Consider the following 22,359-nt stretch of genomic DNA (forward strand, 5'->3'; position numbering starts at 1 on the left):
GGGGTTAGGTTCCTGAAAGTTCCCATGTTTGGCAAAACTGGCAGGGCTGGGGGGGCAGGGGCTGTGGGTGTGGGGTGAGGGGCACCAGCAAGGCTGAGGAGGGGAGTGAGAGGCATGAGCATGGTCATGGAGGTCGTGGGGGGTATTTTCAGACTGTACTGTCTGTCCCCTGTTCTCTGAAGTGTAAATATTCAAAACTGTGGTTGGTGAGGGAAACCTGTACATTTATTTGTTTTAAATTTAAGAAAAAAAATGAAGGCACTGAAAACTATTGAGACAATACTTTTAGCACACTCAAAGAAGTGTGCATGATATGCCATGGTTGTCCACTCATCTACTTAAACAGAGTTTAACTCTCTTCCACTGAGGTCATTGTGGCCCCTCCAGTTTCGCTGTCACTATTTATATAAACGTCGGAACTACTTACCAGTTGCATTTCAGAATCAGATTGAGGCAAATCTGAATCAGCACTTGAACCATACTCTCTTTTGCTAAAGGATGGCTTTATCAATGAATCTATGGGCAAGGGCACCTTATCACGCTGCATCTTCTTCACTAATTGTGCTTTTGACTGATTCTCCAGAAACAAGAGATTTTGAGAAATAGAAAGAAGCTCAGCAGTGCTTTAATTTGGCTTTTATTTGACCTGCACAGCCATTTAGGTGAATTCATAAGTTTATTTTTGGCTTGGATTATTATGCGAGTGTATTTACCCTCCTGTTTACAAATCAATAAAACATGCATGTACTCTGTCACATACTTCCTAGGGATAATCACCTGAAAAACATTAATTACAACTTTGAATCTGCCAAGCTTGCTTAATATTGTATTGGCATCCATTCGTTGTTACTAATGACTTTTATGAAACAGTGAATTTTTAGAAATGGATAATTTCCCACGGAAAAATAAAGCACTGGGAAAATTTTCTGCCCCACGTCTCTGAGCATGTCAAAGAGAGAAGGAGAAAGAGCACATGTGTATCTTACTGAAAGTCACAGGGATACAGGTTGTAACTGTTGGTCTAAGTACATAGGCAGACAAGGTTCTTTGGGGAAAGAACCTTGTTGAAAGTGATGCACTTTCTTTTCTGTTTGATGTTAGTTGGTTAAACTTGCCATTCAGAAAGATTAAATCTGCACTGGGGGTCATCAGATTTTGCATTCATCTCATGTAACAGCATAATTATTAGTAGGTGTAGACCAACTAGATTCTATCCTCAAGTGGGCTTTTTATTTAAAAAATAAAACACTGAAAACCTGCATGGTCAGGCAAGATGCCAACTCTTTTTTTCCATGCTTACTTTACAGTGCCGAAAGCGGAGGTATTCAGTAAATATTTCTGCTCGGTGTTTGGGAAAAACCCAAACTCATATAATAGAAGGGTGAGAATAACTTTTATTTTGCTTGTAAATCAAGTCAATATTAGACAGCAGCTGCTGAAGTTAAACGTTTTTCAAATCTTCATGTCCTGATAATTTGCTCTGAGGAAATTTTCAAGAGTCGGCTGAGGGATTTCTTTGCACCTTTGAGATTCAACAATTCTTAAGAGACGAACACTGGAGAAGTTCTAGCAGTCTGTGAGAGCCAGCATGCACCAATATTTAAATAAAGATAATAGAATGATCTGGGTAATTATAGGGTTGTCAGTCTGACACTGATCTTAGGCAAAATAATGGAATGGTTTATACAGGATTCACTGAATTAATGGAGGGGTAATCTAATGCTAATTAATATGCATTCCTAGAAAACAGTTTGAGTCGATCAACAGTTTGTTGCTGTTTTTGATAAGATTACAGTTTTAGATGGTAAGTGTTAACGCTACTGATGTCATATATGTTGCCTTCTCTGAAGTGTTTTCATTTGGTTCTATATGATAGTTAAAACATTGTGAAAGAAGAAACTTTCATGGTACAAAAATTAACACAGCACACATTAAATGGATTCTTTTTAAGCTGGCTAATTGGCATTTCTCCACCTTTTAATTGTGAATGTCCATTCAGTGCCCGTGTTTCTAGAGTGTTCTACAGTAGCTAGTTCTTGGCCTCGTGATACTTAGTATTTTATCAATAACCTGAAAGGAAATATATAATGGTTACTGAATGTATTCAGACTACATAGAGATTTATGGCAGTTATAAATCACAGGTCACTGATATAGAGCATTTTAGATGGCTTGGTCAAGTGGGCATAAGCAAACGATATGCATCTCACTATGCCCAATGTCAGGTTATAGATCCCGAAACAAAGAATGCAGGAAGGAACACTCTAGTCTAGGAAGCAGTGTCTAGCTATATGTATAGCAGCATATAGCAGTATACAGATGTGTTTTGACACTATCATTCTTCCTTGCCCTTTATAGTCATTGTCCTTTTAGAACATTGGTGCTCAACCCCATTAGACTCGAGGCACCCTGTAGACTAAAAGCATCCCTTGGAGAATGCCAGCTCTCAGCTTTTCATACATTTTTTTGCTACAGAAAAATAATAGAGCAATTCTTCTTTGGCAAAGAATTGGAAAGACAACTTTAGGTATAAATGTTTTTGACACTATGAATTCCTTTAGGAATCTCTGGTTTTATGTTGTGATCTAGCAAATTGCCCATCAAGAATGACAGCGGGGTGTGGGCAGGGATGGAGCCCTACGTCTGGCCCCCCACGCTGGGTCTGGCCATGCTTTCTGTCCCCCGTCCCCCCCCACCAGCTCTGGGTCTGGTTCCATTCAACTCCACTTCCCCCCACTGCTCCATCCCCTCCCCCTTCCCCAGTGCTCTGGGTGTGGCCCCATTTCAGGTCTGGCTCTGCTCTACCCCCCTTGCTCTGTGTCCACCTTCCTCCCTCCCTGCTCACTGCCTCCCCCTCCCTGCTGGCTGTTCTGGGGGGCAGTGGGAGAGCACCGCCACTGTGATTCCCCCCTTCACCCTAAGGTAGGGAGGCAAGGAGGAAGCCCTGCTGCTAGGGCAACTGGGATGTGTTCACTGCCACTACAAACTTCCCTGGCAGTGGTGCAAATGTGGATGTGCCAAGCTCGGGCTGTGCAGCTAATTGCCGCCCGCCCTCTCAGTGGTGCATGTGCCGTTGCCCAAAAGCGTGACAGACAGACAGACAGACTAGGTGTTTTATTATATAAGACTAGCCAATTGCTTGTCAAGAATGACGGGGAGAGGGGGTTGGGAGGGGAGTCCCATTCCCACCCCCAACCCCCTGCCTGGGCCTACCCCCCACTTCCTTTCTGTCGCTTGGAGTCTGGGCCGGCTCCCCTGCTCCCCTCTGCACCAGCGGGGGGAGGGGAGGCGCAGGCTCGGGGCTGATGCGGGTTGGGGCAGGAGTGGGCTCAGAGCTCAAGGGAGGAAGGCTTTGCCCCTCCCACTCCGTCCCCTGTGTCCCTGCCATCATGGCAGCGCTCCACTGTGCTGCCACCTCCTGTCCGAATGCTTATTCGGACTCTGGTTGACTGTTCCAGTCAGCTAATTAGAGCATGAATAAATCGTTATGGATAGACGGACAGATTGAGGCTTTTATAATATTTATAATTGTGTGTTGGTGTTTGTATACCTAACGGTGTTTATATTGCGTGATACTCTGTGGCATCCTTAAAAGGATGTCTTGGTATCCCAGGATGCTGTGGAACCCTGGTTGTGAATCACTGCTTTAGAAAATGAACATGAGTTGTGTAAATGGATGTAATAGATTCCTTTCATTGTCCAGATCATGTTGCTTGTGTGCTGTATCCTAGTGTCCTGTTTTTCCCCAGGGGATTTCTGTCAGAATGTTGTCTCCGAATTTGAAGCCCCCATGTACCACTGACTGTTCTAGTTACTGGAAAAAAGGATAATTCAGTTTCCTCTTGTTTTCTCATACTGCCTGAGTGATTCAAGATAGAAGGGTTTCCATCACTTCACTCCCAGTTGACAGGGTATTTTGATTAAACTGTATGCACCTTCCCAAGTTGTAGCAGATGAGAAGTGACCTGATTCTGATGAGGTTGTACTGCTTTAGAGAGCTCCCAGTAGCTTCAGAGAAACCTGACTGACCTTGAGTTTTTCATTTTTCATCTTGGCAAAGCAATGGTAGCAGCTGCACAGGCACTGGACCGATGTCTAGGCCTAGGCCAGTTCTGCAGTAGAAGAAGTTTGCTTGTAAGGTTCTATATTAAAAGACGCTCCTGGTGTAGACAGTTTATACAAGCAGAAAGTGGCTTTTACCACTATAGTTTATACTGATATCCTGAGTAAAATAAACTATGCCAGCAGAAGCAGTTTTTTGCTGGTATAAAATGTTTCAAGAAAAAATTATTCCCCAAGCACCATTGCTGTTAGTAATAAATATTCCAATATAGACATGGCCTTAGAAAGCTAGCACTATGTCTGTTTTTATTCAGTGCACATCCAGAAGGAGGTAGATACTTTAAAAATGAAAGTTTAAATTCAGCAAAAGTGATGATGATTGTTTTCCTCTGAGCAGTTGGCACGAAAAAAGCTAGCTGCTATTAGGTAGCATGTCAGTCAGTAGATGTTCAAGTTCTGCATAAACTGACTCTATTAACAAAAATCCCTTTTCCTGAGATTACATGCATCATAAGTATTCTTTTCTCTTTTCTAGATGATCATGGGAACAGCAATGGCAGTCATGTAAAAATCTTTTTACCGAAAAAGCTGCTTGAATGTCTACCAAAATGTTCAAGTTTACCAAAAGAGAGGCACCGTTGGAACACTAATGAGGTAGCTCAATCTTTTTTATTAATACAGAGTATTTTTCTTGATGTGTATTGGTTCATTTCTTTGTTTGGGAGCACATTACTTTAGGTATCCAAGGGAAAGTGTGTTGCTTGTCTTGAGCAGCTTGTTGTTTTAAAGAATAAAATGAGATTAAAAAATGTAGACTGAGTTTTGGATTGTATTGTTTCAAAATGAAAGATGGGCAAGCTGACTAATATAGTAGGAGTCTGTATTGTTGTCAGAGGCATAGTAAACTCTATATATGTATTCTTTAAATGTTCTTACTGTTGTCAAGAATGAATGGTGTGGTTTTGATATTACACTATGTTAATATTGAAAGTGCCTTACTATTAAAATACCTTATGATAGACTTCCTAACAGTAAAATGATATTTATCCCTCCTTGAAAAACAGACTTCTGTTTGAAAACACCCTAGCTTTTTGAGGAATTTTTGAGAGATCTTTGGTAAGAGCACGGTATCTGGAGGATCAAGTGTCTCAGACTTGGAAGCCAATTCTGCAAACAAATGAGGATGCTATTTTGAGTCCGCTTATATAATTTCCATCAGCCATACCAGTGTTTAGGGATTAGTCAAAACAAGAAAAATACACCTACTTTTAAAATTCAAATGTTTATAGATATAACCTGAAGCTTAGAGCACAGTTTATTTGTATGCCTGAAACTGTTTTTCAGACTTTTTAGGCCGTAAGGATACAAGTTATACTTTAGGATCCACAGCATAATTTTAGGTTTGTATAGAACTGTTTGTTCAAAAATGCCTTTGTCATATTTGTATGAACTCTCTCATTCTAAGAAATAATAAACTAGAAAAATATTTCACTAGATGAAGTAATTTAAGTATTTGCCTGTTACAAGCTAATTGTTCTTATTCCCATAGCAGTTAATTATAAAATCTATCTAAAATCTACTGGCATTGTTTTATGATAGCAGATGGCCCTTGGTCAAAAAAACACTAACTTGGTTTGTAAAAATCTGACTAGTGATTTGCAAAAAAACCACATTTTTATTACAGAGTTAAATTCAAACTTGTCCATTTTAATTCACAAAATATGGTATGTGATATGATAAGATATATGATGTGGGCTTGGTGTCTCTTCTAAAAAACTGTTGTCAGAAATTTCAAATAATTCTAGTAGTAGTACTTGGTATTATGTTTAGACTTTTTTATCTTAAGTAATTTGAACTAGACTATAAATCTGAAACTTGGCCATTTTCCCCGTATACAGTAAAAGCTTTGTTATCTGGCATGAGTGGTGCAAGGCTGGTGCCGGTTATGTAAAAATTCTGGTTATCTGAGAGTTATATGGAAAACAGTACCATACTTGTAGTGCAAATACTTGATGCACATGCGCATGCCTGATAGACTTGGCAAAGATTCCAGTTGCTAAAGTGAGGATTCATTTTGGGGTTATTGGAAATTCCAGTTAATAGAGTATTCTGGTTGGTAAAATGCTGGTTAACACAGCTTTTAGTATATAATTAACTTTCTGGTGTGATCATATTTGCAATAATAGCAGTATGCGTGAACTAGTATCAATTCCAAGCAATTTAAAAGTGTTTTTTAGACCAGGATTTCTGAAGAACCGTTCTTAACATACTCCCATGAAATCTTAAACATAGTTTAATTACTTCAGCCACTCTTTAATGGTTCTTTTAGTGTTGAAATTAAGTAGTTTTTTTAATTATATGAATTGCATGCACATGTGACCTGTAAACGTTCACAGTGTTTTAGAATGCCTGTATCCATAAATAAAGGAGGTCTGACAGTTTTAAAGTTTAAAGGGGAATGATTGTGCATATGGGATAGATGGAAGATTGAGAGTATGATTTTGCTTTTTGTTTTGATAAGTTTTTAATAGTGTAGGAAGACAATGGAAGTGTATTGCAAGTACACTATTTGGCATGTCAGTCACACTGTAGACAGTGGACATGAAACCACATTTGTTGAAAGCTTTGTTAGTGTTAGTTGCAGTATTTTGGAAGTAGTTATACTGAAACTAACTTTATTGGCAAATATTTTAGCTGTTATTTATTGTAAGAAATGAAGATCAGCTTCCTGGCAGTGATTCTTGAATCAGTTTACTTTGCTCTTCTTGCACATGGACTTTGTCATTGTTAACCATGCTGTTTTGCTTTTGAAAATTTTATTACATTAGGCCATTACTGTGATATAGGAATGACACTCTAGACAGTACGCAACAGAAACATTCTGCCTTCTGATAGAAGCCGTGCTTTTTCCTCTTCGTTATATATTCTGCTCGGTACAATGAATTTATAGTGAGCATTGTACACGTGACAGGGGTTTGGTCCCCTAAATTGGAACAGTGGGTTTTTAATTGCGATAATTAAAAACACATTGTTTCAAATTAGGGGCTTCTGTTACAGTGAGGGTATGCCACCACCGCGGAAGAAAGGACTGGGGCCCTCTGCAGCTCAGGGGCTGCTCAGCCTACAGTCAGTTTGCCCCACAGCTGAGGAAGACATGGGCAAGCTTGGGGGGGTGGAAAAAAAAAGGATCGGACCCCTCACTGCTTCTGCCTTCAGGCCACCTCTCCTGCAGTGGGGTGGGGGCAAGCTGTCAGAGGCTGCAACATTACAAATAGCTATGTTGCAAATTAAACTACATGCAAGTGTGGTTTAGTTTGCAATGTAGGAAACTCATTTAAATCATAAACAACCTCCACACATGTACAGCGTGATGCAATTAAACCACAAAAATGGCCAATATTCGTCACGTGTACAAACTCCCTGGATGGCTATAGTGCGTTGGCCTTGTCCTATGTCAGGACTGAAGAACAGACTCCTTTGCCTAGATGAACTCTTGATGGAAAATTTTCCTGAGCAGTTTGCTGCCTTAGTATAGGTGCAGATATGTAGTTACCTTTACTTCTTATCAGAGCCTACAGGTTGTGTTGTAGCCTCTTCTCCACAGTTGTGATACTTTATTATGATTTAAATAAATATTGGAATTTGTCCGAATCAAAACAAATATATATTTCTTGTGTAGGATTAACTAATTTGATACTTATATTTTAATCAATAACTCATAAAATTAGAGGTAAGTGAACATTTTGATTCCATAAAGACTTAACTAGAAATTCCTGTAATCCGTGTTTCAGGAATTTACATCTCTGTTGTATTCTTGTAGAAATATTTTTGGGTTAGTTTACTTACTGTAGTGATCTAAGCACTGCTCCTTAATGTTAATTCAGTTGGTAGAAATAAACAGGTTTTTTTTTTTCTTTTTGAAGAAAAATTCTGTGTATGCAGTGTTAGAACATTTGAATTTTTCTGAGGTAGGCAAAAGTTCAACGGGGGCAAAATAGCCCTGTTTCAGTCATGGGTAAGCTGGTCCTATTTAGCTTCCATTTTTGGATAAATTTGGGTATAGGGACTGTTAACACAGAACAGCTGAGGTGCTGCAAATTCCTGCCCTTGCTCCCAAGTCAGGAGCAGATTGACTTGATAGGAAGGGAGGATTTTGCTTGAAGGACTTTAATCCAGGGCTAGAGAAGACATTTGTGGTAGAACTTTTTTTATAGTAGTGCATTACAGTTCAGTGACATGCACGTGGCACTGTTTATTACTTACTTTGAGGCAGTGAGTGAGGCTTGGATATATTTTTAATCAAAAAAATAAAATTTTGCTAAACAGGTATTATTTTATAGGGCTTGTGAAAAGTTTTGGAACTATGGAGACACTTGAAACTATGTAGGGCATTGTGAGAGAGTTGCAGAAACATACTGTTGTGATCTACAAATCTTTTTGACACTATTATCTATCTAATTCAGTTTGGACTCTGCCTGGGCCCACCTTTTAGGGTTGCTTTTTTGTCAAGGTGGTTGTGGAGCAACATGGACATACATGATCTGGAATAGGGGCTATGCTGTAGATCCTGTGAAGTTTGAAGACTTGCCATTATTAGGTGATTAGAGCAGAGGTGTGGGAAATGTTTCTGTTTTCCCCTCTGCCAGTGTCTCTCTCTTTGATTTTTGGGAAAGTTCCTTAATCTCTTCTGTATTATTCCTCACTTGTAAAATGGTATGAAGTACTTCACATGGGATTGAGGATTATGTTTCTAGTCCAGGGAGAATACCCTTTGAAAACTGTAGTTAGACTTTACATGAATTAAAATAATGCTTTACACAGTAAGAGAAATGTGACCTTTTAAAATGCCCACAACTTTTTATTGAGATATTTGCTTTTAGTCAGATGATGTGCATTTAACTAAAATGTTTGATGGAAATATGTTTCCTTATCAAAATGTCATCTCTTTTAAAATGTAGTTAATGGTGTTTTTATATTTTATATTGAAGAATGTATTCCTTGTAAATTTTAACTTTTTACTAGAGTTTGTAAAATCATAGGATCAGCCAAGCTGTTTAATTATGGTTTCATAATTTTTTTACTGAGCTTCTTGTGACACTTTATGTACTTTGCTTTTTGGGAAACTGAGTGGAATTTCACGAAACTTTGCAGATAACACCATCATACTTCATTTCTAGAAAATAATTATTTAAAAGTAGACTTTGGGTACCCGTGTGTTGCATTGTTAGTATACATGCAGTAAGAACTCAGTTGCATTCTTTTTTTGCCATCCAGTGGATTAGTGGCTTCTCTTCACACTAGCAGTTTTTTACATGCTTCTTCAAGTTTTGATAGCCACTCCACAGTTGTGATAGAGACTCATTTTCTGCTCAGATACCCTTACATGCAAATATTGGAAACAAAGTATTAAATAAGCCTTTCATTTTGATATCACTGTTTATCTCTCTCCCCAATTTCTGTAGAAAGGAAACAGACCCAGCTATCACAATTGACAGTCTTGCTTTATATGGTAATTAACGGTGTTGGTAGAGAGAAAGAGTAAAGGTTAGTTGAAGTGAGCTGAAAGCAGTAGTGGTTACTTTTGCTGTTGGGAGTCCAGACCTGTTTCCTTAAAGATGAAAACAAGACAACTGCACAAAAGGAGAGAGAAAAGAACAGCAAATAGAGACAGTGCCTTCTGATGCTGACTCTTACTTCTGGGCTTGCTGCTAGAGAAGGGCACAAAAAGAGGAGCATGGCTTACAGAAGTGTTGCAGATGAAGTCTTGGCTAGCTCATCATTATAAAGAAAACAGAAGACAAAAAGTCAGAGGGGAAGGAGAAGACATAAGGATGAGAAAATAAAAGGTAATGTAAAGGTGTAGGTGAGTGCAGGAATGCAGGCATGTCCTTCAGGTGCTTTCAGGATTTATCTGGAACCAGAGGGGTTGGAAGCATTGTCTGTGAACCTTTTTGTGCTCAGTCTGGATCTCAGGATAAGGATGATAAAGACTAGACAGTGTCACAATAGAGTCATGATGGTAAAACTTCTTTCAGTACACCAGTTCTACTTGGCACTGGCATCAAATTATGGACATAAAAAGGAGTGATGGGCACAGTAGCTCTTCTCATTTTGTTGGTTTACCTGGCTTAATTTCCAGCACCCTTGCTTTGGCATCTTAATTTGTGGTTCCACAGTCTTGCTGATTGCCAAATGTGATCTTATTCTTGCTGGATACATATTAGTAGATCTTTGTTTGGACTAGTTCAGTCTTTGAATGTTTTTAACTCTTTTACTTTCTTATATTGGCAGTTTGCAAAGTCAAGCCAGGCTCTTGTTGCTTTGAGATAACGTAAGAGTATAAACTGTTATAAAATCCCAAAACCCAAAACTAACATGTCTTCTGAATTTTTTAAAGCCCAGCATAGATTAACAGATTCTGAAATGCCATTTCCATGATTGGCTTGTAATTTATTTTGAAATTCACATATTTTTTGAAACTTAGGGAGCAGTCTGGAGGGTTGTGAGGAGTTGCAGGGTAAAGGAAACAGCATTTCTTGATTGCATGTTGGGCTCTGCTCAAGTACTTTCTGACTTGAATTTAACTGTTTTACATGGGTTATTCCGTTAATTAATTAATTTATTTATTTTGGGAAGTTCATTTACACGACATTCACAATCCTTCAATAGTCTTACCTCACGTAGAACATTTGTCAGTTAAATGGGAACTTTCATGGTGAGAGACCGTTTCATAGAATACCCCTGAGAGATCCGTAATGTTACCTAACACCATTTTTCTTTATCAGTATTTGAAATCTAAGATATTTTTTCAGCTTTCTGCATACATTTCAGTTTTTTGTTAATGTGATGAATATAATGTGAAAAACAAAACAACGCCCCCCACCACCCCTAGTTTATATTTTGGGTCACTATTTATAGGAATAAGAGTGTGGATTGTTCAAGTATAGTTAAAGGAAAACAAATTGAGAGAGCATCCAAATATGCTGAGTATGTTGTGTTGTTGCACACATGCCTAATCTTGAAAAAGAGGGAGGTGATGAATGCTGGTTTTCAGTGACTTGAAACTGTGTGTTGTGGACTCGGCAGTTATTGAAAATGCTTGTTTAAGTGATAAGTCCTTTTGGGTAGGGACTGCTTTGTTGATAACTCAAGTTGCTTTGTATATTTTCAGACAGTAAAATAATAGTAGGTACGGCTACCTCTTCTCTGTAACGAACACTTAAAAATCCTGGGGCTGCTTCACCATTGTTTGATTATGCAACTAAAAGTCTGCTTTTGTAGGTCCTTTTTTAGTCCCCTTTTAGTGCTCTAGGGGTTTTTTTTGTTTGTTTGTTTTTAAATGATAGTCATGTTCGTATTTTCCATTTAAGATATTTGCCTGAATCTTTCCAAAGAGCAGCAGAGCATACTGAGAGCTTGGAGCCTTACAGGAGAGATGTTAAGGACCAACATTGATTGGAAAATGATTATCATTTAAACAGCATAACACAGGTCTGCAGTAAAAGGGAAAAAAACTCAGGTATCCAATTAGCTTCCTGTTACTGAGAGTGAAACCCTTTGTGAAACTCCTGAAAGCCTTTGGAAATCAGCAGCAGGAAGGCAATTGACCAGATTAAGTACTCTTGCTGCCATGGGCTTGTTTATTAAAAAACAGTTAAGTATTGCTGAAGAACTCTCCAGCATTGGATGTTCTTTGAATTTTTCAATGATCTTTATTCATGTTTATGTTAAAAACATGTCTAAATAAAGTAATTCTTAGTGTGCAAGCACCTCACACATAGCTATTTATTTTAAGATTTGCATAGTTTCTGTGGGATTTTATAATATTTTCATTCCAATTAGTCAGAGCCCCTCTTGATGCATGCTTTGCCAAGGTAACTTAAAGTGTTGCTGTATTTACTTGAATATAAGACAAGGAAAGCTCCTTGTTTTACATTTGTATATAAGGAAACCTCATTAAATACATTATCTATCATTAAACTGCTGCAAACATCACTAAGTGGGGTCCCAGTTTACCCAGAATCCCGTTCTCATTCCCTCTCTCAGCCTGTCATACATGGTTAATGTGGCACTGCCCTTCATGAGGTGGAGCTAGAGGGTCCCAGTACTCAACACATGAATATGTGGTTCCAGTCATGAGTGGGGACACTAATTAGCACATAGGTCCTTTGTAGGGGGTATCTGGAGTATACTGAGCCATACTGAGCAGTGCTGTGCTGTTGGGTCACCCTACCTTGAAACATTGTAGACTCTGCTGGAGCCCATCCCATTGTTATATGTAAATTGTGATCTTTTTGGCTTTGGACTAATATTATGCATAATATTATATATAAATATAAGTCGCTTCTCGGCCTTTTGGTCCAGATCAGGCATCAACAGGGGAAACATCATGTATCTGGGTCCACAAAGGCAGTTTTCCTTAAGTGTACCTGGGGATAACTGTTCTTCTGGCGTGGTTTAGTACCCACTGAAGTGTTGGGGCTTAAAGCCCACTTTATGAAAATGGGAGGCTCCTCCCTAGCTTGCTTCTGCGGCCATATGCCTGAGGGCAGGTGAAATTTGGGGGCATCCGAAACCCAAGCCTTCAGACTTGGGCCTGCATATAGGATACCTGCCAAAAGACTTTGGAAATATGTGAAGCCTCAGCTTGGGATGGAGGATATTTGCTGGTTGTAGGGCAAGTTATGGTTCTGAACTGACTCATGGATTTGGACTTGATTTGGCTTGGAACACAAAACATTTCTTTAAAAAAATAAACTAAATATAAGTAGGTATGAAAGTGCTGCTTAAAAGTATGTTTATGGAGTACTCTTGCTAAACCTTACAGCAGTTCCAAAAAGTGAAATGCATCAAATCTGGATGAATTAATTCTATGGGTACTAATAGTAATTTGCCTATATGCAAGCTATGGGCACATTTATTTGAAAGTCAGTAGGTGTGTCTACACTTGCGCTTTAATGCACAGTAACTTATTTTGATGCATGTTAAAGTGTCACATCAAAAACCATGCAGATGTGCTAATATTTAGTAAAAATAGGCTACTGCTCATTAAGTGTCACTAAAAAAGTGTGCGCTTTTACTACTGCGCATTAGGACAGCCTAATGCACATTTATTTAGTATCTCACGTAAGAGGTGCTAAATTCAGTGCACAGTAACAAAAGCACATTAATGAGCGTGTAGATGTACTCAGTGTTTTCAAATTTGCCCCTTACTTTCACGTACTTAGGGAGAGCAAGGTCTGACAGCAAGGAGGAGGAGATGTTGTAGGGGGCAGAGGCCATGGGTACCACCTGGCTCCCTTTCCCCCCCCGATTTATTTTCCCTGCTTTAGCAGTGAAATATGGACTAATTCAAGGAAAACCTCCAGGAAGTAGATTCTGTACCTGGAAAATGACCACAAATTTATCAACTTTCCATATATAGAATCTAATTATTGGGAGGGGGGCGGTCATCTTATATTCAGTGTCATCTTTTATTTGAGTAAATACCATATTTAGCTGCCTCTTCTGTCTCACAAAAACATTAGTGAGGAAGATCCATGGAAAAATTGCTTGGGGCATCAGGACAGTAAAGAAGACTCTCATTATTTGTATCAATATAAGCACAAGTCTGCCTCTGGTTCATGTTGTTAATAAAAACTTATGAAAGCCCACTCCCGTAGGAGTGTTAGCAAGAGGCAGTTACAATTCTGCATGGTAGTACTTCCCAGGGCAAGGCATAAGGCCCAGGAAAGGAGGTTTTGTTGACAGCATGTGCTGTGTTTGAAGGTGCAAACATCTTTGAGGGAGTGACACAAGGTGGGATTTAATCAAGATGCTAAAACCATTTGAAAAGTAAAAGTACTTTTCATGGCATCTACAATAATTATGGAGATATTTTATAAAACTCAATCACTCCCTTTTAAATCTCACTTAGTGGAGAGCACAAAGTAACTTAGATTCTTTTTACTTGTTAGGCAAGGCTCTTTGGTTAGATACGATATCTTTTATTAGACCGAGTAGTTTGTGGGGGGGGAGTTCTTTGTAAGCTTTCAGGCACAAGCACCCTTCTTCAAGTATAGGGAGTCTCTGCTGTTCTGAGATCTCCAAGAAATGACAGAAGCTAAAAGTGTGACAGGAGGTCAGTGAGAATGTAAATAGCTGGAAATTAGGAAGGCAAAGAGTAGAAAAGTGGGGGAGGGAAGGAAGGGTGAGGGGGAAGTGTAAATGGTAAGGTCAGGCAGGTTGTAATGTATCATAAATCCAGTGTCTATATTGAGTCGGTGATTTTTTTTGTGTCTAGTAGGTTTATGAAGTGAAGTTCGTAGGCTTGTCTACAAAAGGTGTTTTATAAGTTCCCTTTGAGGATTAGAACATAATGTGCACAGTTTTGAAAATAGCAAGTTAGGTACTGTAGTAACCCTTTACATAGTTGTACAACAGCAAAAAGTAATGCAGGATTGGAAAAACATGTATATGTACAAAGTGCATCAGCTTTGTAATTTCCTGAGAGTAATGAGAATATTCAACTTTGACTAATTGCTAACTAATTACATGATAAAGTGTAACGTACTTGATTCTGGAACAGCAAGGGCTGTGCTTCTGGCTGGTACCTGGACTCTATCCTTCAGGGTAGGGCGATGACGGCCCTGGGGGGGGGGGCTACCCTACCCCACCCTACCCCACCCCCACCCCAGAGAAGCACTTCTGGTTTGGCGCCAGCACTTTTGCCAGTGCCAGCGATCATCCTCTGGGGAACATCCCCCCCCTCCCGGAGCATCTCTGGATGTCTGAGCTTTGGCTTGCCATGGGGCATGCTGGGAAACTGTGCCCTGCCCTGCTTTTTTCTGGGGTGGGTTTTTTTGGTACCTGGAAATTCAGAGCCCACACTGCGAACACGCCGCACAGGGAACATTTTTTCATTCTCAGTGTGCCTCTTGCAGCGTCTGAAACTGGTTCAAACATGCGTGTTCATCTGGATGCACCCTTATGATCTATCGTGTCAATGTGTCTTGACAACCCTTTGAATTCAGAGGACAAAAACTTCAAGTTCACCCTAAAGAAACAAAACCAATCATGTTCTTGGATTCTTAGTAGAGAAAACTTTTATACAGCAAAGCATCTAACCTCTCTCACCTTGGCTGAGGTAAGAGTAACCCAGAAGGTCATTTGCAGAGTAAACACAGGGAGACAACTGAAAAGAATGGAAACCAAGCTTGGGGAGAGAAGCAGGTCACGTCTTCAAAAGGAAGTCTGTCACAGTCTAGCTCAGTGGTCTCCAAACTTTTTTGATTGCGCACCCCTGTCAGTAAAAAAATTTGAGTGTGCACCCGCAATATATGTATATTTATTTATTTATAAAGTATATACATGTACTACTGTACTAATATATTAGGTACATTATAAAACATACACAGAAAATAGAAATTAAATTGTCATTGTTTTTACCTCGTAATAGGGCTGACGAAGAGCTCGTACTAGGAGTAGGAGAAGTGTCAGCTCTGCCATTTTCTTGTTGTTTGCTTGTGCTGGCATTATTAGTATCATTTTCAATCCTCGGTTTCTTTGCAGGAATCTTTTTAAGCCACTTGTCCATTTTGTGAGGGTTAGCTTAGTTAAAACTAGATAATATAATTTGTAAATCCACTTAATCGGGCACACGTAAACTGCAATACGTCCCAATACGCTGAAAGCGAACGAATGCTTCTTCCCTCAAGATACCTCACATACCATATGTAACACGTGACCGTCTGACATATGGACTGAGTGAGGGCCCCAGTGTCAATCTGTATATTAAATATTAGTAAAGCTTAATTTCTTTCTTACTTTTTAGATAAAAATAAATAAAAATACAAGTTCTAATATTTTCTTTGCGCACCCCCTGGGAGTGTCTCATGCATTCCACTTTGGAGACCGCTGGTCTAACTAGCAGAGGCATTTGTAAGCACCTTAAAATATTATCTTAATTCTAAAACTACTTTGAAGCCCATGTCTGCCATATGGTTGCAGTTACGGGTCCATGAAATACAGAGGAGTTGGAAAGCAGGTCACTGCTCTGTTTCTTAGGGCCCCAGACTTATTGTCCAAAGGGATATGAGACAGGCACTACTTCTAAAAGCTTTTGCCCTCATGGATCATTTGGCAGCTGGGTTGTCAATCTCTTGTTAACTCACAAACTCAGCAAGCCCTGATGTTTGAGCTGCTTCCTTCAGCTGTAATCTGGCACCAGCACAGAGAATTAGCCCCAGAGAAAAGAGCTCAGAATTAGGGAAGAAAACAGGGTTATGCAGCTGATGCTAGACAAGACCAATTCTTCAGGATCCAATTATGGCTGAGACTTCACAGGAGGACAGTTCCTAGTTTGCCTTGACTCGGATATCTCATGTAAGGGGCGGGGGAGAGAAGCTACATAAATAAGAAGACTCTGTCTTGACAGACATGAAAATGAAGACTCATTCAGACTTTGATTCTAGAATACAGCCTGCCTTCAAAGAGAACAACATACAAAGTTTAGTTATTTTAAACAAAGTTTTCAGCTTTCAAAGAGTCTCAGAAACATCAGCACTGTAATTAGCTATTTTCTGGTTAATAATTCCTTTAAAAGACTTCCTAAATTATAGCATCTCCCACACAGGAAGATGCTTATCTGATATTGATATTCTCTACGTTGATAATCTGCAATAAACATTTGTTGAGAAATTTTTATTAGAAAACTTAACTAGAGTAATATTTTGTGTAGGTCACTGGTAAATGGATACAATTTATTTTAACAATATGGAACAATTCCTTTATTAGGTTAAAGATGCCTAAAGAATTCTTTTCCTATTCAAATATAATGACATTGCTTTGCTCTCCTCTAGTTTAAGAGAGAATGTTTTTCCTGCTCTTACCTAAAAAGCGAGAAGCCGAATGTCAAAATAATATTATTTTACCTTGTATACAAATCATAACTTTTAACAAGTTTGCTCTTTACAGCCTACCCCTGCAGTGCAGTCAGACTAGGAGGGGCTAAGTAGTAACCACAAAAGGTTACAGAATCCAGTGGCCAATGATGGTTCTCCTTTGTTAGAAGCTAACCCTTCGTAAAATTCCCAGAACTTCTTTTCAGTATTGGGATTGGCTTGCCAACAAAATGATTGATTCTAAATGAATAGCAGGGAACATCTGATTGCTGCAAAATCTCCCTTCATTTCTTACTACTTTTTCCTTTGGGGTTTTTGACTGCATATGGTTACCAATTACCTGATGATAACTATACCTATTCATAGCCACTGGAGGGGCCCAGCGGGCTTTTGAAGGAATCTGTGTTTGGTACTGCAGATGCCTGTAGATTTTGCGCTTAGGGCACAAGCTCAGACTTACCTGCTTTCTTCTTGCACAAACGCAGCTAGAGCTGACTGGAAATGTCCTGTCAGAGCAATATGCTGATGAAGAAAACAGCTTTCAAAAACATTTCAGTTCAACTAAAAATATTTAGTATTTCCACCAAGAATAAATAAGTGGAGAATGCCATTTTGCTATACTGTTCTAAAACGTTCTGATTATCATGAAAGGTTATGGTTGGAAGTGACCTCAAGAGATCATCTAGTCCAACCCCCTGCTCAAAGCAGGACCATCCCTAACTAGATCATTTCAGCCAAGCCTTTGTCACGATGGCCCTTGAAAACCTCCAAGGATGGGGATTCCACCCTCTCTTTAGGTAACCTGTTCCAGGGCTTTACCGCCCTCCGAGCGAGAAGGTTTTTCCTAACAACCAACCTAAATGTCACTTGCTGCAACTTGAGACCATTGCTCCTTGTTTTCTCATATACCACCACTGAGAACAGTCTAGTTCCATCCTCTTTGGACTCACCCTTCGGATAGTTAAAGGCATGGGTGACTGGTGCTGCCTGGCTCTGGGGGGGTGCGGAACATCTGCTGATTGCTGACAGGGAGGGTATCATAGTACTTAGAGTCGGAAGGGACCTAAACAGATCATCAGGTCCAGCCCCCTGCCCCGGACAGGAACGGGTGCCAGGATCATATCGCCCCAGCCAAGTATTTGTCCAGACTCTTCTTGGAGACCCCCAAGGTAGAAGAGAGTACCACCTCACTTGGGAGCCCATTCCAGAGCCTGGCAGCCGTAACTGTAATGTAATGTCTCCTGATGTCCTGCCTGAACCTTCTCTCTAACAATTTGTAGCCGTTAGTAGTTTTAGAATTAGGATAATATTTTAAGGTGCTTACTAATGCCTCTGCTAGCCAGACTGTGACTGACTTCCTTTTGAAGACATGACCTGCTTCTCTCCCCAAGCTTGGTTTCCATTCTTTTCAGTTGTCTCCCTGTGTTTACTCTGCAGTTGACCTTCTGGGTTACTCTTACCTAAGCCAGGGTGAGAGAAGTGAAATGCTTTACTGTATAAGTTTTCTCTACTAAGATTCCAAGAACATGATTCTTTTTGTTTATTTAGGCTGTATGATGATTAGTAGGGTTCTGGGTTTTCTGTTTCCTGCAGAAAAACAAGGCTTTTCCCCTTTGAAGGACAAAAATGAGGCTTTGCCCTTAAAGGCTGCTCATCTGCAGTGAACTGCTTGGAATTGAGTTGGAGGTCATGGGGGGATGACTGCTCTGTGGTACCACCTGAGGACCTTCCCCTTCCCCATGCTCTGCCCCACATACCCTTTCATCCCACTGCTGGGGTAGGACTCAAGTCACTGGAGTCCAAGGAAGGCGGGGGCCCTGCCTCCTCCCCTTGCCCCTGGCTACACCTGCATGTGGTGCTGGGTGGCCAGAGACGGGAAAGGAGCCGCCTTTGCACTTGTGGCCCGGCAAGTGGTTGCTGCCTGTCTCCACGGTGCCTGGCAGCTTTCATGAAACAGGCTCAAGGCTGAGCGTGGCTCCTGGCAGGGCTGCATAGCTCATCTTGCCTGGCTCTTATCTTCTTGCCAGCTGGGGGCAGGGCCAGGGCTGCTCTGCCACTGGGGGCTCAAACCAGCTCTGCAGGTTACCCAGGGGGATGTTGTTGAAGCACTTGATTCTGCAGTGCCCACTGGGGGGGAGGCAGGTGTTCTCCTTGGCTGCCTTTGCCCTAGTGTTAGCTGGTGGCACCGTGTCCATGGCACTGCCTCCATGGCTGCTCTTATTAGCTGACTAGCTTGGAATTCACTCATCTTGGCCACTGCCCTGCTCCTCTCCTCTTCCTGCAGGGGCCATAGTTTCATAGTAGCTGGGGTCAGGAGGGACGTGAATAGATCATTTAGCCTGACCCCCTGCCACAGGCAGGAATGAATGCTGGGTTCACAAGACCCCAGACAGGTGATCATCCAACCTCCTCTTGAATTTGCCGAAGGTAGGGGTGAGGACCACTTCCCTGGGAAGTTGGTTCCAGATTTTGGCCACCCTAACTGTAAAAAAATTGCCTTCTGATCTCTAACCTAAACCTGTTCTCCATCAGCTTATTACCATTGTTCCTCGTCACCCCAGGTGGTGCTGGGGAGAAAGGGCTTTACCTGTTTGCTGTTGATCTCCCCTGAGTTTGTAGGCAGCCACTAGGTCTCCCCTCAGCCTCCTCTTGCTGAGGCTGAACAGGTTCAGGTCCCTCAGTCTCTCCTCATAGGGCCTGTCCTGTTGCCTTCTCACCAAGCAGGTGGCCCTCCTCTGAACTCTGTCCAGGCTGGCCACATCCTTTCTAAAGTGCGGCACCCAGAACTGGACTCTACTGCAATTGCAGCCTGACCAAAGTCACATAGAGGGGGAGTATCACCTCTCAGGACGGGCATGAGATTCACTTTTGGATGCATGACAAGGTGTGGCTGGCCTTGCTGGCTATGGTGTGGCATTGGCAGCTCATGTTCATCTTGGAGTCAGTAATGACTCCAAGATCCTGTTCTGCCTCTGTGCTTTCAAGTGGGGAGCTCCCCAGCCTGTATGTGTGCTGTGGATTCCTTCTCCCAAGGTGCAGTGCCCTGCATTTATCTATGTTGAACCCTATCCTATTCTCATCTGCCCACTTTTGTAGTTTGTCTAAATCTATTTGCAGCCCCTCACTCCCTTCAAGCGTGTCCACCACACCCCACATCTTAGCATCATCAGTAAACTGGGACAGCGTGCTTTCCACCCCCTGCTGGAGGAGCTTCAGGGAGCTCTTCTGGATCAGGAACTTGGCTGGCTTCAGCATGCTCTGCAAAGGCAACATCTAGCGGGGTCAGGGCATGCAGAACCAGTGTGGCAAGTGGCTCTCATGAAGGCATCCTGCACTAGGCAAACAGGGCCCTGCCTGGGCCCCAAGCTTGTTGGGGCTCTAGAGATCAGGTTGAATGGGGACACAATTGGCCCTTGTTTAACAGCTGTGTAGGTGCTAGAAGTGTAGTCAGACACCCTGGATGTAAGTAACTTCCTTCCCAAGGAAAGAAAAGGCCCAGGCTGCAGGAAACAGGGGTAGGAAAAAGCTTGTTCTCTATCATTTCTGTACAACAAGCTGTTATGTGGAAACCCCCATATTGTTAAGAGCTGGAAAGAGCAGCATGAATAACCCCAGTGCTCAAAACAGATTCCCCGATCCCAAGGTTTGGAGCACTTCCAGCATTTCCTGGACTGGAACAATTTACTGTAAATGCATCTGCTTGAAGTGACATAAGAGCAGCATTTTTATTGTGGTGAACCTGCTGTGACTGGAGCCCCCTCTGTTACCAGGTATGTTAGTCAGGGCTTGGACTCTGACTTTTGTATGTGCCACAAAGCAGCGGGGGGGGGGGGGGGACAGCTGCAATTGGACCCACATCCTGATTTAAGGGGGGAGCTGATACTGGGAGGGAGCAAGGTGGAGGTAGGTAGGGACTGTGGGTTGGGAGTGTGAGGCACTGGCAGGGCTGGGAAGACTATGGCTTGGGAGTGAAGGGCACTGGCATATCAGGGCTGCTTAGTGCCATATAGTAGCCTGGGGGACAGCTGCAGCTGGATCCACGTCCTGGTGAGTGAAGGGGGCAGGGGGAGATTTGATTTTCCATGATTTAAAAAAAACCAAAATCAAATGCCAAAATATATAGGTATTTAGAATTTATTTTATTATAATGATTGAGGCACTGGTTGGCTTCCAAATTGCTTTAAGATTGTAAAATATATCAGTAAAACATAGTGTTCAACTGACGCGCGTGCGCGCACACACACAGACACGTTTCACTTTAATCATGGAAAGATGTGGACTTTTTTTTTTTTATCAGAGAATTCTGGACTTTTTTAACAGAGAAAACCAGGAATCCTGATTAGTCAACCCCTTGCATCTCTTTGATGTATACTTAAATTCTGTAACTTTTTAAAATAAGGCCAGCTGGCCTTGATTTTCTTTTTCTCTCACGTGCTAGTTTGGTAAGGTTTTGAGATTCATCTGTTTGTCACCCCATGTATTTGGGGAAGCCTCCAAGGAAAAAGAAGGACTTTAATTCTTCTTTCAGGTTTTGGTTGCAAAGGTGATTCCCTGTTTGAACCAAAGAGATTCTTTTCCTTGTGGGTAAAGCTTAATAACTTTGTGAAATTCCCAAATTCACAAGAGGAGTCCGTATTATATATTTGTGAGCCCCCCTTTGCACAATTCAGTTTTATGTGTGAGGAATAAAATGTCTTTTTCATGCTGTATAATACAGGAAGCTCTTGGATGTTTTCTTAGAAATACAGAAAAAAAATATTAATACAGTTAAAATCCTTAGGGTCTGAAAATTCCTACCTAGCAAGCGTTCTTCAGCTCACCCTATGTGTGTGATTATAGTGTTCATGAACGAATTGGAAGTTTGTTTTAGATATTTTTTCTTATCAGCATCATAACATCTTCTTGTGCCACTTTGGAGCTGACTTTATGAAGCTTCTCATTGAATTGCATTACATCTAGAAACTGACAATTAGCTTTGTGGCATACTGTATGAGTACAGTAAAAGTGTAAAAGACCATCCCTGTTGGACAACAGCTCTCTCACACCACCAGCTGAAAATCCCCAAGCACCCTAGTTCTGCAGCACCTTCACTGAAGTATTCCTATCAGGGAATTAACAATATTTGCTTGCTGATAGGCAGCTGACTTCTATCAACAAGTCTTCTTAACGCCATAGGTAGTAGTAGAGTTCCCTTCAGAATAGTATTCCAGGTAGAAAGGCGTGCTGAGAAGATCAACATTATATCTGCTAAGAACAAGCAGCAAGAGGTCTCTCCAGTGTAAGAATTCGAGGATGCATTGATTATTAAAACAATTTCTTAGGGTTGCTGTACACCTCCCCAGGAGGGCTGGGTGTACTTATTCGCTGTATCTTCTCCTTGCTGCCTTTCTTTTCTGAGCTGCCTGTCAGTGCCTCGC

The 22,359-nt window shown here is 41.1% G+C and overlaps 1 protein-coding gene across 1 annotated transcript in view; it reads left to right on the top strand.

Moving 5' to 3' along the window:
* The window catches only part of CAMTA1 (calmodulin binding transcription activator 1), a 1,278,205-nt gene that overhangs the window by 40,429 nt on the left and 1,215,417 nt on the right, over positions 1 to 22,359 (top strand). The window contains exon 2 of the mRNA XM_090023968.1: positions 4,597 to 4,715. Within this exon, the coding sequence (XP_089880094.1) occupies positions 4,597 to 4,715 (119 nt within the window). The remainder of the gene's footprint in view (positions 1 to 4,596; positions 4,716 to 22,359) is intronic.

The sequence above is a fragment of the Crocodylus siamensis genome, chromosome 12 (assembly GCF_052110815.1).
Source record: "Crocodylus siamensis isolate JL-2025a chromosome 12, ASM5211081v1, whole genome shotgun sequence".
NCBI lineage: Eukaryota > Metazoa > Chordata > Crocodylia > Crocodylidae > Crocodylus > Crocodylus siamensis.